At 36.6% G+C, this 16,562-nt stretch overlaps 1 protein-coding gene across 1 annotated transcript; it reads right to left on the reverse strand.

Moving 5' to 3' along the window:
- Positions 1–12,741: 12,741 nt before the first annotated feature.
- Positions 12,742–15,185, reverse strand: LOC311082158 (tubulin polyglutamylase TTLL7-like; the record flags this gene model as incomplete). Its single annotated transcript, XM_084112900.1, is given in 3 exon segments — positions 12,742–12,822; positions 14,280–15,029; positions 15,033–15,185. Coding segments are annotated over 3 exon segments (984 nt in total).
- Between the last annotated feature and the right edge of the window lie 1,377 nt (positions 15,186–16,562).

The raw sequence follows: 16,562 nt of genomic DNA on the forward strand, positions 1-16,562 counted from the left end.
CTCTCTCCTTTAGATGAGCTTTCCCCTGAGAGTGCACTCGAAAGACAATATAGAGAGCTGAGTGAGAACTACTCACTGAAAAGAGAGCTGGAGGAAAACCGGCAGCTGAAAGAGAAACTGAAGAAGTCCAAATTCCAGATGTATGACTTGAGGTGACTTTTTTGGGGGGGCATCATGTGCAGTACAGTATCCACCTAGACTAATACTTATGTCTTTACAACCACATTTCCAACTTTTGGTCTGTCTGACAATGTTCACACATTTGTAGTGGAAATGTTGGCAACAGTCTTTGCATGTGATCATTTTGCCAAAGCCATAGTTATCAGGCTATTCCATTGCTGGCCATTTCTTGTTGTCCACAATCCACAGATAGTCATGTATAGTGTAGGGATCTGGAAAGATTTCACCATTGCTGAGAGTAAATTTTTTTCTATATAATCGGCATGGTCAGAGGTAGCCTACTAAGGTACTTCCCACATAATTCATGATCAAATCTTTGATTTACAGTACAGTATATTGTGTATGTGTGCAGTCATGAAATATGGCAGGTCGTAAACAAACGTAACATAACTTATATAAAAAAATTGGGCTGTCCAGTAAATGCTGCACTGCTAACATTTGCTATTACATTACTAGCCTAATACTGTGTCCTAACCAGACACGATGCGATAAGATCCAGCGACAAATAATGTGTCTGTCCACACTAGATGAGACGCGACTGCGAGATGCTTTAAAATCAATCAAACTCCATAGCCAATCAGAACAGCGTGTGGGCGGAGTCTAGTGGCACAGCACCAGACAGTAATCTTGACTGCAATCGCAAGAAAATGGATAAGTAGCTACATAATCAAATTCACAAATATGTACACCATTTAAAAGTGCATCTATTAAAGAGTGTATATTGTGTACAAAGAGAATCCCAATGCTGACCAAAATTTTTTAATTAAAAGTTGCTGATAACTTATGGATTTAAATAAAAATAGTGAGTAGGCTATATGTGTTTGTTGTACAGCCGCGGATCAGTTACGCACTGCAAACGCAGTAAAAGCACTATAGGGCATGCTGCTCCTGCACCGCATACATGCACACGCACTGCACACGGAGTATGTGTGAAACGGGCGAAACAGATCCAACTAAAATCATGTTTTATTGAGTCAGCAGTTATATACAAACAATAAAGAAAGCTTCAATACTTAAGTTTGTTGCAGTAGCGGACCAGCTCACCAATCTGGCTTTCTGCCTCTGGTATTCACCTGTAATGTTTGTAAACAGGAAACCCATGTATACAACTACGGATGGGCCTTGGCTCGTTAGGCCACAACTGCCTTAAGAGAAATGGCAGCATCGTTATTTTATTTTTATACGGAGTCAGAGATTTGTAGATCTATTAGTTAAATCTGTTGACTTAAGCAATTTTTGTTGCATTGTATGCCAATGGTGACAGGTCAAACATGAGAAAAAGCACTTGTCTTCCCCCAAAGATTGAAGACCTGTAATTCAATTGTTTCTTAACAAAATTTTCTTTTGATGTCATGATTTTGAAGGCCCTATACTGTTTAATTCGGAGAATGAATTTCTTAAATTTGAATGAATGGTTTGAACAATACATATCATATGCTAAATTGATTTTTTTCATTACACCCAGGTCGCTTGGTGCATGTAGTCAATCGGAAACTGCTCTACCATGTCCAATGGGAGGCTAAAAAAGGGAGACACTGGAATGTCCTCATTCTCCTGACATCTTGTCATTTCAGCATGGTGTGTGTCAGTGGTGCGTAGAGTGAGGTTGTCCACCTTTGGGTAAGTCATTCGTCCAGAAACCCATGTGCCCTTCTGTGTACATTTGTATTGATGTATCAATACTCTAAAGTTTAAACCATGATCAGCAATGCAACGATTGGCTGGCATCAAGACAGCAAGAACATCATATAATTAAAACAGGCAAAATTATATGAAATATCTAATAGATAAATAAAATTTATAAAACGGTTAGTTCCAATCCTTTATTCTGATTGGTCAATAGCTGTGCTTTATTCACGATAAAACCCAACGGTTCTATTTATCACTGCGCCCTATGAAAAAGAATGGGACAAAGTTTGAGAATGGTTTGTTGTTTTTATTTGAGCTTTCATGCATATTACTCATTGGAACATTGTTGTTCACGGTCGGGGACTATTTTTTTCTAGCGGAAGGAATGCTTTTATTAAAGGGATAGTTCACCCAAAAATGAAAATTCTGTCATCATTTACTCACCCTCAATTTGTTTTAAACCTGTAAGAATTTCTTTCTTCTGCTGAAAACAAAAGATATTTTGAAAAATGTCTGTAACCAAACAGTTGATGGACCCCATTGACTTCCATAGTATTTTTTTTCCTACTATGGAAGTCAATGGGGTCCATCAACTGTTTGGTTACAGACATTTTTCAAAATATCTTCTTTAAATATCTTCCGAACACGTTCACCTACGCAATCTTGATCATATTATGAATAAAGAAATCATTATATTTATAATGCAGTCAAAAATCATTTACACGGAACATAAATAGTTACTTTACCTTCCAAGTCTTTCGTTCATTTGTTACGTGACAAACGCAATGAACGGATCGTTCATGAACGACTCATCACTAGTTGATTGGGAGAGCTGTTGAATGTTTTTCTCGCTCTTGTGTGCAGGAACTATTCATCTTCACACTCTGGCTCCAAAATGCAGATCTCATCTTCTCTGTAGATTTTCCCCCTTTTTATTGGTCCTACTTTAAAACTATTTGCAGTTATTTTTTTTTATGCTGTAACAAAACTTTGTTCTGTTGTTCCATGTGTTTCAATAAAACTTGTAATGCCTGTTGTATGGTCATTTTGTTTAGTCTTTCCCAAAAGACTGACCCCAAAAAATGTGTTTGTATGGTAAAAACCATGAAAAATCTTTCATATTTAAATAGTGTTTTACCTGACTGCCTATCTTTCCCCCCAGTGAGCTGAGTACAGAAGTGTTTTTGCCACTTATGTTGTGCAGCTGTTTTAACAATATTAGACCAGGTATATGTCTCGTCTTGTACCATATGCAGTTTTTTTTTTTCTGCTTTTGAGAGACCTTTCAAAGAGATTGCCTTTCAGACACCGTGTGTGGTACTACAATCTTGCAACCAATTCCACTCATTTTACAATTATCAGATGACGGGGGAAAAGTTTTTTTTCAAGAGAATTGTCAAGTATCGGTGGTTAAATACTGATCACAACATGATTCTGCACATGTAGTTAGTTCATCTTCGTCAGGTGATATTGATAATGTGCTTGTAAGTGTTGCCAACGCTATTGCCAAATCTAACTGGATTCAATTTGTCAGTTGTCTAATATGCTTCAAGAATCAAAACCTGAATTACAACTAAACACTAAAAACATTGTGCCCTCTGCTGCCTGATAATGCTGATGTAATCTTTTCTCTGGTTTGTGAAACTAACTAAAACAGTTATGGGTCCCGCATGGGCTAACCCACTGTGGGTCCGTGTGGGTTTTCTGTGGGCCAACCCACAGTGGGCTTGCCCACATGGGGGCCCAAATGGGCAAAACTGCTATGGGCCCCGCATGGGCTAACCCATTGGTTCCCAACCTGGGGTCCGCGCCCCCCTTAGGGGGGCGCCAGAGTTCACAGGGGGGGCGCGGGAGCGGATATGTTTTGAGGTGAATTTCAATTACAATTTCGTTATTTCAAATGTATAGGAGCGTTGCGCGTGGCAAGCGCGCTCATAATGTAAGAGACGCCGGCGAGACCACAACATTGCCCAACATCAAATGGCAAACGTAATGCAAGCGGAACGAAACTGCTCGTTATTGTGTGGTTGAAGGACCGTTTATCAGTTTGGACCAGTGCAGCGCGAGCCGATCGTGATCATGCGACACTGTTACTACACAGCGCTAATAAGAGATCCAGGTAAATAAAGCATTTCAAATCGCCACTGAAGTAATAACATCGCTGCGAGATCTAGTGAGAAACATTCACATTTCTCCGTTATTAACGGATCAAACAGCGCTGACGTGGAAACCTGGAAGAAACAGTGTCCACAGATCAGCAACATTCACCATGGATTTACTGTAGTAACACTAACTGCACCCATGGAAGTTTGACAGGAATAGGCTATTATGCCTTCAAGTAACATTACATCGGTTTTATTTTTACATTATGAATACAATTGCTGCCCTCAAATGTTAATCTGAAATAAAATAAACCTTTGTTTATAACTACTACAATATTACTTTTAATTTTTTCCAAGGAGCTGTTTTGTTTTATATGCTCATAAGAAGAGTGAATTATAGCTCTAGAATTGCTCAAAGTAAAAAAAAAAAAAATCATACTTTATGATGTTAGTTTTAATTAAGAAAAAAAAATGAAATCAAGGAAATTTCTCTGGCATTTCTTTCTTTTTGCTGTATCAAAAACGTACCGAACCGAACCGTGACACAAGTGTATCATATCGAACCGAACCGTGAATTTTGTGAACCGTTACACCCCTAATATATATATATATTGGGTGGGTGGGGGGGGGGTCCACGGATTGTTAAATATGTACATAGGGGGGGCCCCAAGGAAAAAGGTTGGGAACCACTGGGCTAACCCACTGGGGGCCCTTGTGGGTTTTCTGTGGGCCAACCCACAGTGGGCTTGCCCACATGGGGGCCCAAATGGGCAAAACTGCTATGGGCCCCGCATGGGCTAACCCACTGGGGGCCCTTGTGGGTTTTCTGTGGGCCAACCCACAGTGGGCTTGCCCACAGAAAGCCCACATGGGGGCCCAAATGGGCAAAACTGCTATGGGCCCCGCATGGGCTAACCCACTGGGGGCCCTTGTGGGTTTTCTGTGGGCCAACCCACAGTGGGCTTGCCCACAGAAAGCCCACATGGGGGCCCAAATGGGCTAAACTGCTATGGGCCCCGCATGGGCTAACCCACTGGGGGCCCTTGTGGGTTTTCTGTGGGCCAACCCACAGTGGGCTTGCCCACAGAAAGCCCACATGGGGCCCCAAAGGGTTTGCCCTTGCCCACACTGTCCCACAGAAAACCCACACTTACCCACAGTGGGCCCGCACTGGCATGTTTGCTGGGCTGGATCTTTGGGGAATCTATGAAATGCTAGTTGATTGTTTGTACACTGGTAGTTGTTGCAGTTGATGGCAGAACACTGTTTTCTTTGTTTCCAATTATTTCCAGACATAATGTTAATGCTGTACAGTAGTTGTGCTAACGGTAAAGCCATTGGTTCAGTCCAAAATGGCGGCCGCGCTACCGAAGCGCCACCTAGTGGCTGTTGTCAAAACTGCAACGGAGTTTCGCCTCTTGTTACTTCTATACTCTTTGCTCTGTTCAGTTAGCTCTTTTATTGTATTTTTATGCACCTTTTGATGTGCAAACTGACCAAAGTTAAAAGAGAAACAATGAATAAACCTTACATGTATTCAATAAATTTGTTTGTGTTGGTTTTAAAATGTGTAATTACGAGTTGCTTCGCCGCTGAAATAACTGGCCCAGCTAACCTTCTTGGTTTGAAAATCTGGCCCAAATGAATTTGTAATTGAATAGCCCTGCTCTAAAGCTTTCATCCTTTTTTTAGACTTTTATAAAGCCTTCGACACCATTGAACATGGTTTTCTTATAAAATGTCTCAAGCTGTTTGGTTTTGGAACAGCATTTGTAGAGATGATTGATATGTTTTATAAAGGAATTAATAGCTCTGTTATAGTACATTTCAACACATCTCCTAGATTTGATATAAAGCGGAGTGTTAGACAAGGTTGCCCTATTTTGCCCTTTCTTTTTATTTTAGTTGTTGAGTTGTTATCCAGGAACATTGTATGCAATCCTGATTTTAAAGGCATCTCCATATTTGATAGGGAAATTAAAATTTCGCTACTGGCGGATGACACAACACGTTTCCTTAAAGATAAAGATCAGCTACCAAAAGCTATTGAGCTAGTCGAACAGTTTTCTGCAGCCTCAGGTTTAAAGCTTAATATATCTAAATGTGAATTATTGCCTGTGCATGATTGTGAAGATACCTCGATAGGAAGTGTTCCTGTAAAGAATGTAGTGAAATATTTAGGTATTTATATATCCAGGAATCTTTCAGCCAGACAACATTTGAACTTTAATGAGAGAATTTAAAAAAAACTAAGAATATATTTAACCTCTGGCTTCAAAGAGACTTAACGATATATGGTAGAGTGCTTTTATCAAAAGCCGAGGGTCTGTCTCGTTTTGTTTACCCTTCACTTTCTCTTTTTGTTAATGAATCCATGGCCAATGACATTAATAAGTTATTCCTTGATTTTATTTGGAGAAATAAAACTCACAAACTTAAAAAAGCTGTGTTATCTAATAGCAGAGTGGAAGGAGGTCTTGAAGTTTTAAATTTCATTGATACTGTTAATACTTTTAAAATTAACTGGCTTAAAAGATGCCTGGCAAACCCTAATTCTGTATGGTTTCTTATCCCCAACTACATTTTAAAAAAAATTGGTGGCCTCTCTTTTGTCTTGATATGTAATTACTATCCAAACAAACTTCCTGTTGCATTATCTAAGTTTCATCAGCAGTCACTTCTTGCATGGAAACTATGTTTTGTCCACAATTTTTCTCCTCACAGAACTTTCTTATGGAATAATATTGATATAACTATTAGAAATTCCTCTCTCTTCTATCCAAAGTGGTTCCAAAGAAATATCGTAAATATCTTGTCGTTGTTTGATGAACATGGCTCCATACTGTCATATGAGAACTTCATGATAAAGCACAGTTTTCCCATTCCTTTTAAGGAATACAACGCGGTCATTAAAGCCATCCCTTCTGGTTTGATCCTTCTAATTAGAAGTCATGTTCTTTTTAATAAAGTAAATACCTCATATGCTCAACCTACATTGTCTTTGAACGGCATTAAATTACTTGATAAAAAATGTAACAATAAATATATTCGTCGAATTTTGCAAAGTAAAAACAAGGTTGTTCCAAGAGGAAAATTTTACTGGAATTCACAGCTGGATGATATAAATTGGAAAAAAACATGGCGTTTACCGCATAAATTTTGCATTTCCAACAAGGTAAAAGTTCATTTTAAAATCTTACATAAAATTTATCCTGTAAATTCTATAATATCCAAATATGTGGATGTTGATAGCTCCTGTTCCTTCTGTGGACGCGATGATGAAACTTTTATTCATCTTTTCTTTCATTGTGATTCTACAAAGAAGTTTTGGTCTGATTTAAAGTATTTCATATTCCATCCCCCCATGATAATTTATAACTTTTCTCTCAAGGATGTAATATGTTACTATGATAATAGTAAGGATCAGTCTCTAATTCTTGTGGTTAACTTTTTTATTTTACTGGGGAAATTTTTTATTCATAAACAGAAATTCTTAGGGTCTCAACCCTCATTTCCTCTATTTTTAGTGGAATTTAAATCACTTTTCAATTTCTCTTACCCTGATAGATAATTAAGAGAAGTAATAGATTTATAGAGTGTTATAAAAGTATATTTGGCATATTATGGCAATTTATTTACCCCTTATATATTGTTTGTGTAAGATGAATTTACTATTTCTGTATTCTGTGGCTAACTATTTTTTTTTTTTTTCTATTTTTTTTATTTCTCTGAACTGTATATGTATATGTTTATGTGGGTTGTTATGTATATATATTTTATATTTTTTTATACTTACATGTTTGTGATATGAGAAATATGTTAACTCTTTGAATTCTGTTATGTGTTCGTAAGTATCTGCCAAATTTTTGTAATCTATATTTAATTTAATAAATAAAAAAAGTTTGAAAAATGTGCTGTTATGTTTCTGTAATCGTGATGGTGAGGAAACGGAAGCTTCCCTTCCCAACCCAAACAAGAAGAGAACAAAAGGAGTTTGGGTGTTTGCAGATGAGACGTTATACTGATATTTATACGTTATACTACTATATAAGTATATCTTGATGCTTTTGTGACACCCCAAAGTAAATTGTAAGGGATGTGGGACTTGAAAGTAAATCATTACAGGATTAGTGTAAGAATACAGTCTGTTGTTATGAGAAACCGGGACTCTTATTATGAAAACTGAAAGGAGGACTCTCATATAGGAGCTGTGTGCGCCTGCGCCCTCACATCTGCTGAGGATTTGGTGCGACGTTACGCAGTGGCTCCTGTGTCATCAATTTTTCCTGTTATTTTGCAGGTGTTGTTGTTACAACAACTTGATAATATGCACACGAGATCTGTAATGCAAATGTATATGTTTATGCCGCAGATATTTCGAATAATGACGTTCGGGGTTGTGAATATGTTGATATGCAGACTGTCCGCCATTTCGTGAACGCTGTAACACGAGGTGATTGTGAAATGCGTTTAATTCGATTCAAGTTGACTCAGTTACAAGGTTATAGTGTTCATTATGAGTTCATTATACATATAAAGATCAGATGCACTTTCTCAGTCAAATGTTTCAGACATACATTCAGCTGATGTAATACTGTTATTTCCTGCCGCTGCAGAAAGAAAAAATGTTATATGTATGGTTTACATATGTTTATCAGGATCTTAGGCCTTACATGTTAAGTCATTTGTAATTGTGTTATGCATAAAATATTCTTTTGACTCATTTGAGTATATGTACAAGTCTTGTGGAAAGCTAAAATGTATTAGTTTTGTGGGGGAAAAAATGTGAAATTTGTGTTTCTTTTGAATAATATGGACAAAAAAGGAAAACTGACACTTGTATAATTAGAATAAGAGAAAAAGAAATGTACTTTAATGCTTAGAAACAATGTGAAAAAAAAAAACATTGAATAGGCTAAACATACCTGCTGAGGATTTGGTGCGACGTGACACAGTGGCTCCTGTCTCATCAATTTTTCCTGTTATTTTGCAGAACTTTCTTATCTGTATAGTTGGCCTTCTGCGCGGGGCCTGTAACACTTTATTTATTTAATTTTTTTCACTGTAACATGGCAGTTGATTGCGATTAAGAGTGCTTTTTAATCGCAGATAGTATATACGCAATATACTCGGGAGGTGAATTAATCATGTTTCCAATAATTTATCTATGATTGCATTTAATGTCTTACATCGTAATGTGCTCGCGTGTGTGGAAATGTTTTTATTTTTTATTAAACCGACTTTTTAAATAATTTTAAACAAACTAAATGTCTTAAAGTTAAATTTGCATGCTGAATGCTGATCCAATAATGTAACACTCGAAGACATTTATATGTACATTTAATATTAATCAATCTTATAACCACCATACATATTTAATATATCACAAACCTCTAGAAATAATGCTTGTAATGTATTTAATTTCTGATGTTTAATTTCATAAGTGAGTTGTTCAGTTACTATTTGTTTTGGAATATGTAATATTTTTGTGCTTGTCTGGATTTAAACATTCATTTTGCAGGATCAGTTCATATTTGTTATTGGATATACAGTGCAAGCAGTGTGGAATCACAGACCTGTATTGATGAGGTGATGTTACAAGATTTATCATGAATTGTTGCCAAGACAGCACACCTTGATCAAGCTAAAACTCTACTATCAAGTCACTAACTATCCCTATAGCTTGTAAATGCTTTAAATCTTTTCCACCTGTGCATTTACATATGCCCCTATAATCATCATATATTTTACAGGTAACAAACCAAAGGAAGAAGGCTGCAGCATTGCTGTGTCAACCGTGGTAAATAGCCTACAGGGACATCCTTCATGAAGATAGCTATGTGCGGCAAGCTTAAAATTCAAGATTACCTTTATCAATTTGCATGGGTCTTGGGTTTGCATGGGTCATTTATCTATATTTGTGTAATTGATAAAGTTATGTTTAATTCCCTGTAAAGTAGCAATACAAATGTTCTCTCTTTTTAGCTTTAAGCCCAGTGTCAGTGAAGATGACGTGGTCAGTGGAATCCTGGTGTTTGTGGGAATTAGAAGGAACCTTGCCTAGCTTTCTACTACGATGTGACCCTGATGACTGAGGAAATTCATCACATCACACATTCATCAACAGTTAGCAGTCAAAAGTTTACGTACGCTTTGCAGAATAAACTGCTTCATCATGGTAGTACTAAATAAAAAGAACATATACATTTTTGTGATTCCTCTTATTGCTAAAATTATTAACATTTTGCAGATTCTGCAAGGGGTATATAAACTTTAAATTGCAGTTGTATATCTATCACTTTCATTTGAGCCAAATATAATAATGGACTGGATCTGTTTTATAAACAAAAGGTTTCCTTCTGTTTTTTTTTTTTCTTTTCTTTTTTCTCAAGGTATTTTTTCTGACTTTCCTGCCTCTTTGGAACATTTCCATTCACATTTACTTTGGAGTATTTACATTACATTTTTTTTTACAGTATTTATTAATCTTTGTTAAGATTAGTTAATTAAAATATAGTTTGTTAAAGTTAGTTAATACAATTTATAGTCATTGTTCATGTGAGTTCACAGTGCATTAACTCATTTTAATACACAACTTTTGAATATAATAATGCATTGTTAAATGTTGAAATTAACATTAAGACTAATAAATGCTTAAAGTATTATTCATTCTTAGTTCATGTAAACTGAAGTAATTAACTAATAATATCTTTTTGTAAAGCATTACCCGTTTGAATCTTAGTGTTGTACATGGAATAATACTTTTCTTCACATTTTGTTTGTATTAATTCATGGGTTGTGTGTTTGAGGTACTGTGTATTTGCTTCTAAAGTGATGTGTGTACTGGTAATCCCTATATTATGGGGACCAAATTACCCCAAAAGTATAGTAATACCAGTAAATTGCATGGAAACAATCTTATAAATCATGCAGAATGATGTTTTTTCTGAAAATGTAAAAACGCAAAATGTTTTCTGTGATATTTAGGTTTAGGTACCTTTGAATGAGGCAGAAAGTGATTGTGCATATAAGCATCATTGTCCTCCAGACTCTTTCTAAATGAGAGCTAAAGGGATAGTTCACTTTAAAATGAAGATTGTCATCTTATACTCACCCTCAAGTTGTTTCAAACCTGTATGAATTTCTTTCTTAAATTTTTTTTTTTACTTACTCTGGAAGTCAATGGGACCAGTTAACTGGTTGGTTACTGACATTCTTCGAAATGTCTTCCTTTGTGTTCAGCAGAAGAAATAAATTCATACAGGTTTGAAACAACTTGAGGGTGAGTATGATGACAGAATTTTCATTTTAAAGTGAACTATCCCTTTAAAGTGTTGTAACTGTTTGTTTATGTATAGTGTTTCTTTGTTTTTTCTTGTGCATCAACAGAAAGGTTTTTATGTATTTATTTTAGAGATTAATCCAGTAAATGTAGAGGGGTTTAAATTGAATATGTTGATTGTAACTAGGTTTTCAAATTTGAAATAAATTGCAACTATTATTATTATTTTTTTAATTACAAATGTATTTAATTATATAATAGTGTACATGTATATTACATTAAAGTATATTTTGGTTAACATTAATTGCTTGTCAGTATATTTGGAAGTAGGTTAGGGTTAGGGTCCAAAAAATCATTCTTAATTTCAACTAATTGCATTTAATTTGAGTTTAATCTTTGATACATTTGAAATCAATTACATGTAATATGCAATACGTTTGTCGAAAATATTATACTTAATTCACATTTAAGTGTATTGTTAACTGACATTAAAGTACATTTTAGTTCACATTAATTGTTTGTCAGTGCATTGAGCAGTGCACTTTAAATCAATTTTAAAGACACTAGAAGCAATTATGAAAGTAAATATAAAGTTGTACTAAAGTCCCACTTAAGTGGTACCAAAAAAATCACTCTTAATGACAACTTATTGCATTTTATTTTGTGTATACATTTAAAGTATATTATTTGTATAATAAGCACACTTTATAAAAGTACACTAAAGTGCACTTTTTTTTCACATGGGTATCTAAGAGGAGATAATATTTTAACTCCCCTAATGCCAAACTTGACTTATTTTTTAAAGATATTTTAAAATAAGTATATTTTTCTGTTGTTTTATGTTTGTCATACCATAGGAAAAAAAACGTCACACCAAAGGACAAAGATAGTCATTGCATAAAAAGAGTCGGAATATATAGTGTTTATTGTAACAATTATAAAGGAGGACATTTGTTTTTACTTTTCAACAATATAAACTGTGCAAAACATAGCACACCATAAGTAATCAATATCCATCAATAGTATAGTCTCCTAAAAACAGCAATAAACATTAAAATGGAAGTCATTATTGAATTTAAAATCATCAAAACTGGTCAAAAAAAGAATGAAAAGTATGTTCACAAACTTTATTTGTTTTAATAGCTTTTTAAGGAGGTCTTGTCCTATTGTGTGACATCTGTGTCCTGTGGTGTGACAGGCCATTTTCTGTCACACTAAAGGACATTTGAGCTTTTGTGGCAGTTAATAACCATGCTAAAAATACCTGAACTGTCATTAGCAATTTGCATGATACATTTGCATAATATCACATAGTCCTGCTGTTAAAAATTTAAATTAAATTAACTCTGGTATTAAAACAACAAATTCATGTAGAACAAGAAAATATGAAATAAATTATTTTTTATTTTCTGTGACGGTGAAAAAGCCACGTCACGTCAACTACCCATATACTATTCATTCATTTTATTATTTTTTCCCTTTTTGTTTTAATACATCCTAATGTTAACTTCTTTAAACTTACCATTTGTGTTGATTGAGGGCTTTTTTTTAGGGGGCGCTACATAATTTGGCGGCTCGTCCGGGATGGCACATACGGTAAGCGTGGAGGACGTGTGGCTTGGCCACTATCTGGGTCTTCACTAGGGCTGTGACGGTGGCAGTTTTTTACCACCGCGGTGGTAATGGACCCAAATACCGGTGGTGTTGCGGTGTTTGGGGGGTTGTTTTGAAATAAATAAATAAAAACAAAGAAACAACACAATAAAGCCTCTAAAGCATTGCAATAAATATCAGTAAATACTGGTAACTTACATAATATAATAAATCTATTCTATTTAAGAAAAATCTTAATCTATTTAAGAAAAAAAAAACTTTTGTTTAATATTTCCACACAAAGACGCGTGATACAGCCTACCGCTCTGCGCTTTGAGAGGGATGTGGGACACGAGCAGGAAAGAGACCATCAATCTCTTTTCTGATATCTTCATGTTTTCTACTTGTAAAAGGTATGAAGAGCGAATTTTATCTTCCACATGGGCAAGACATTTAAGCTATGTTTGCGCGCTGCCAGAGAAAGCCAAACTAAAATCACCCGCGCGTGTGAAACGCGCTTTACAAATGAACTTGACGCGCCTATACCAATATGTCTAATAACAAGCACAAACTGTGTTAAAAAGAATTTGACGTAGGCTACATGTAAAAAATGTAGGCTATATCTGTCCTACAGCGTTTTTTCTACTTTACCACAGTAAAGAATACGAAAATAATCGACCTAAAGGCGAACAAAGGAAGAAACGTTTATAATCCCCTTTGGAAATGAGTGAAGGTATGGGAAAAGAAAAAAGAGATTCCATGCAGGGATGAGTCACGATTTTTGAATATTCGATTATGTTCTAATGTCTGTTGTGCGATCATTCTCTAAAATAAAATCACCATGTTCTGGTGCTGATGCGGTTGACGCGTTCATGTGGGTGACGCTGCCAATAACGCACACAACAGCTGTCACAAACCGGCAAAAGTAATGATTATGAACGTGTCAAATATAGCAAGGACACATTTGAATTGTTTATTAATAAAGTGGGTTTTTTTGTGTCAGTGTTGGGCTGCAAAGATGAAGTTGACGATGCTCACTCGTCATCTTCGCAGTGAACGCGTCTATAGAGAGAATTGCACACTATACGGAATACATATGCTAGTCGGTTTATTTTCGTTTTTAATTGTTTTGTTTAAAAGTAGACAATTCATCTTTCTATATGGAATAACTAATGGAATATTTTTAAATTCGCTGATTATCGGGTGAAGATCGCAAACCAGAATTCAAAGCCGACAAAGTTTAAATTTATGGACTCACGCACAACTCTCTCATTCGTCATGAATTCAAACTTTTCCATGGCTGCGCCTGCAATATAACATTTAATTGCTAACCTATTATTTATTTTGTAAACAAAGCTTTGTGTGTCATAATATTAATGTAAAACAGCATTCACATACAAACTTTTTTTTTTTGCAAACCACCGCCGGTACTCCTCAGCCACCGCGGTGGCGCTTTACAACCGCGGTGGTGCGGTTGTCAAGTTTACCGGCACAGCCCTAGTCTTCACCACCATCTCTGATACATCGCCCCAGAATTTGGCCACGTCGTAATCGTTTGTTCGAAGGAACTCTGTGAACCACCCAATAGACCGCTTGCTGCCTTTGTCCACCGTTTCGTCTCGCTCAAAGTTCTCATTGTGTTTGTTTACAGAGTAGTTGGTCAAGTGCTGGTTCAGGTTGGACTTGTTTAGCGTGTGGTACTTCTCTGTACCCATTCGAACCAGCCCGTCGTTGTAGAGGAAGACACGCAGTGGATCACAGGAAGTAACAAGAATGTAGAATCTCAGGTCAAACTTGTAGCCCTCCATGAGCAAAGGCTTGTCCATGTATTCCTGCACAATGAAGTGGTCCTGGACCGGGATCTTTTCGCAGTTTCGAATCAGAGATATACCATGGCCCATGGCTCCATTTGCAGGCTTAATGATAAATGTTTTCTGCTTAGGTTTTCTTTTCAACTCCTTTACATAATTCTGGAACTGTGTGCACTTGGCTGGGAAGATCCAGGTTTTGGGGATGAAGCTATATGCCTGAGGCTGACTTTTAATCATTTTGGCCATGTTCCTTGCCAAGCAGTCTTTCCGACAGATCTCACCCATTCCAGGGAAATGGTTTATCCTCTGGTAGTTCCTGAGCTCAGCGATTTGCTCATGTTGCACGGCAGAGTCATTCCAGATGAGATTGGCCATCTCATCCTCATCTCTGGCTTTATGAAAGGTCATCTCCTCAATGACGATACGAGCGATCTAATATTTTGTTCCTGCAACGTTGGCTGTGATGAAACCCTTCTTTTTCTTCTTGGTGTGGACCTTCCTCCTTACTCCATTCTGATTGGATAGTGCTGATGGTATGTTCATGGGGGACGTTCCTTGATCGTCTCCATCATTGGGGGGTGAGGGCATATGTCCAACAGCTGATCTCTTACTGCCTCAGAGACTTTTGAGGCACAGTTTTGGCGCCAATCTACTTTCTCTTCGCTGTCTTTGTGACAACAGTTTTAGGAGGTGACAATGTCATCTGTCCACTTAGATCATGAGGCAGGGGACGGGGTGAAGGTTGGTTGTAGACCGGATATCTGGAGCGTGGACAAGACATGGAGCATCGGATGAGCCCAGAAAGATTGAGGGAGCAGGAAGGACCTCGTATTGGTTTAGGGGCAGGTTTCCAATGAACGCGACTGGAGCGTTCGGGGCGATTGAGTTTCTTCTGCGTGATGCTGCTACTCTCATCTTCTCCATCAGCGTCAGCTGGCCAAAGAGTCTTCAGGGTCTCTTTGCCCTCTGGGTGTCGGGCTGCTCTCAGGCATGGATGACAGTACCTTAGAACCTTTCTGTTTAGAGGTTTTTCCATCCAGTGCACACTGCTCCAGGAGGTCTAGGATATCTTCCTTCTTCATTCATGTCAGTGTGTGATGGCTAAGGCCACACTTAATGAACACTTAATTTGAATGGTTCTAGTTTACTTTGTATATGAAATTGATATTTTGTTTGTTCTAGGGGATTAGTGTGTTTTTTTTTTGTCTGCTTATTTATAAATTCTTGTGTAATTATTTTGTTTCTTTAAATGTTATTTACCCAAACATATGTTGTCTCTTTGGTGCTGTAAAAAAGAGCAACAAAGCCAATAATAATTTATTTCTAGAGTGCACGCTAGTGAGTAAATGAGACCACAACCAAACTATGGGTTTAACATTTTATTTAAGTTTGTTTAAATGTGTACATCTTTCCTGTGGTTCCACCGGGGTCCATGACTTCAGCATTTAACAAAGGTTTGGAATTAAAAGGGCACAGCCTTTCCTGGTGTCCTTTATATATTCGGTTGGGATTTATGGGAAAAGTAGTTCATGGGACAATATGTTTTGGGGGGTTGTGTGTTAATTTGAATGTGTTTAAAAGATGTTTTGTGTGTGTATGTTTAAGTGTATTTTCATTATGGCTTTATGATAAATGTGATTTTTACTTTGTTCAGTTGAGTTTGTGTATAGATATATTTCTTCCTTCCCCCCTTTAAGTTTGATGTAATTGAGAATTTGTGAAACTCCTGTAATTATAAGAATGGTTTGGTCCGGCTTGTTAAAAGGGTTTCATTTTCATTCGAGTTAGTTCGGGTGAGGGATCCCTGAGAAACATCTGAGACCCAGGACTCAGTTGTCCTGTTGTGTACATCAGTTGTGTGCTGATGCACTGTTTATAAGTCAGTGTTTTTGTTTTTTGTTTTCTTTTTTTCTGCACAAAGTGTTGTTAATAAGTAAGTGTTGCAGTCAATAAAATTACACTTTG

Source organism: Abramis brama, assembly GCF_963993115.1.
Source record: "Abramis brama genome assembly, chromosome: 4".
Classification (NCBI taxonomy): Eukaryota; Metazoa; Chordata; class Actinopteri; order Cypriniformes; family Leuciscidae; genus Abramis; species Abramis brama.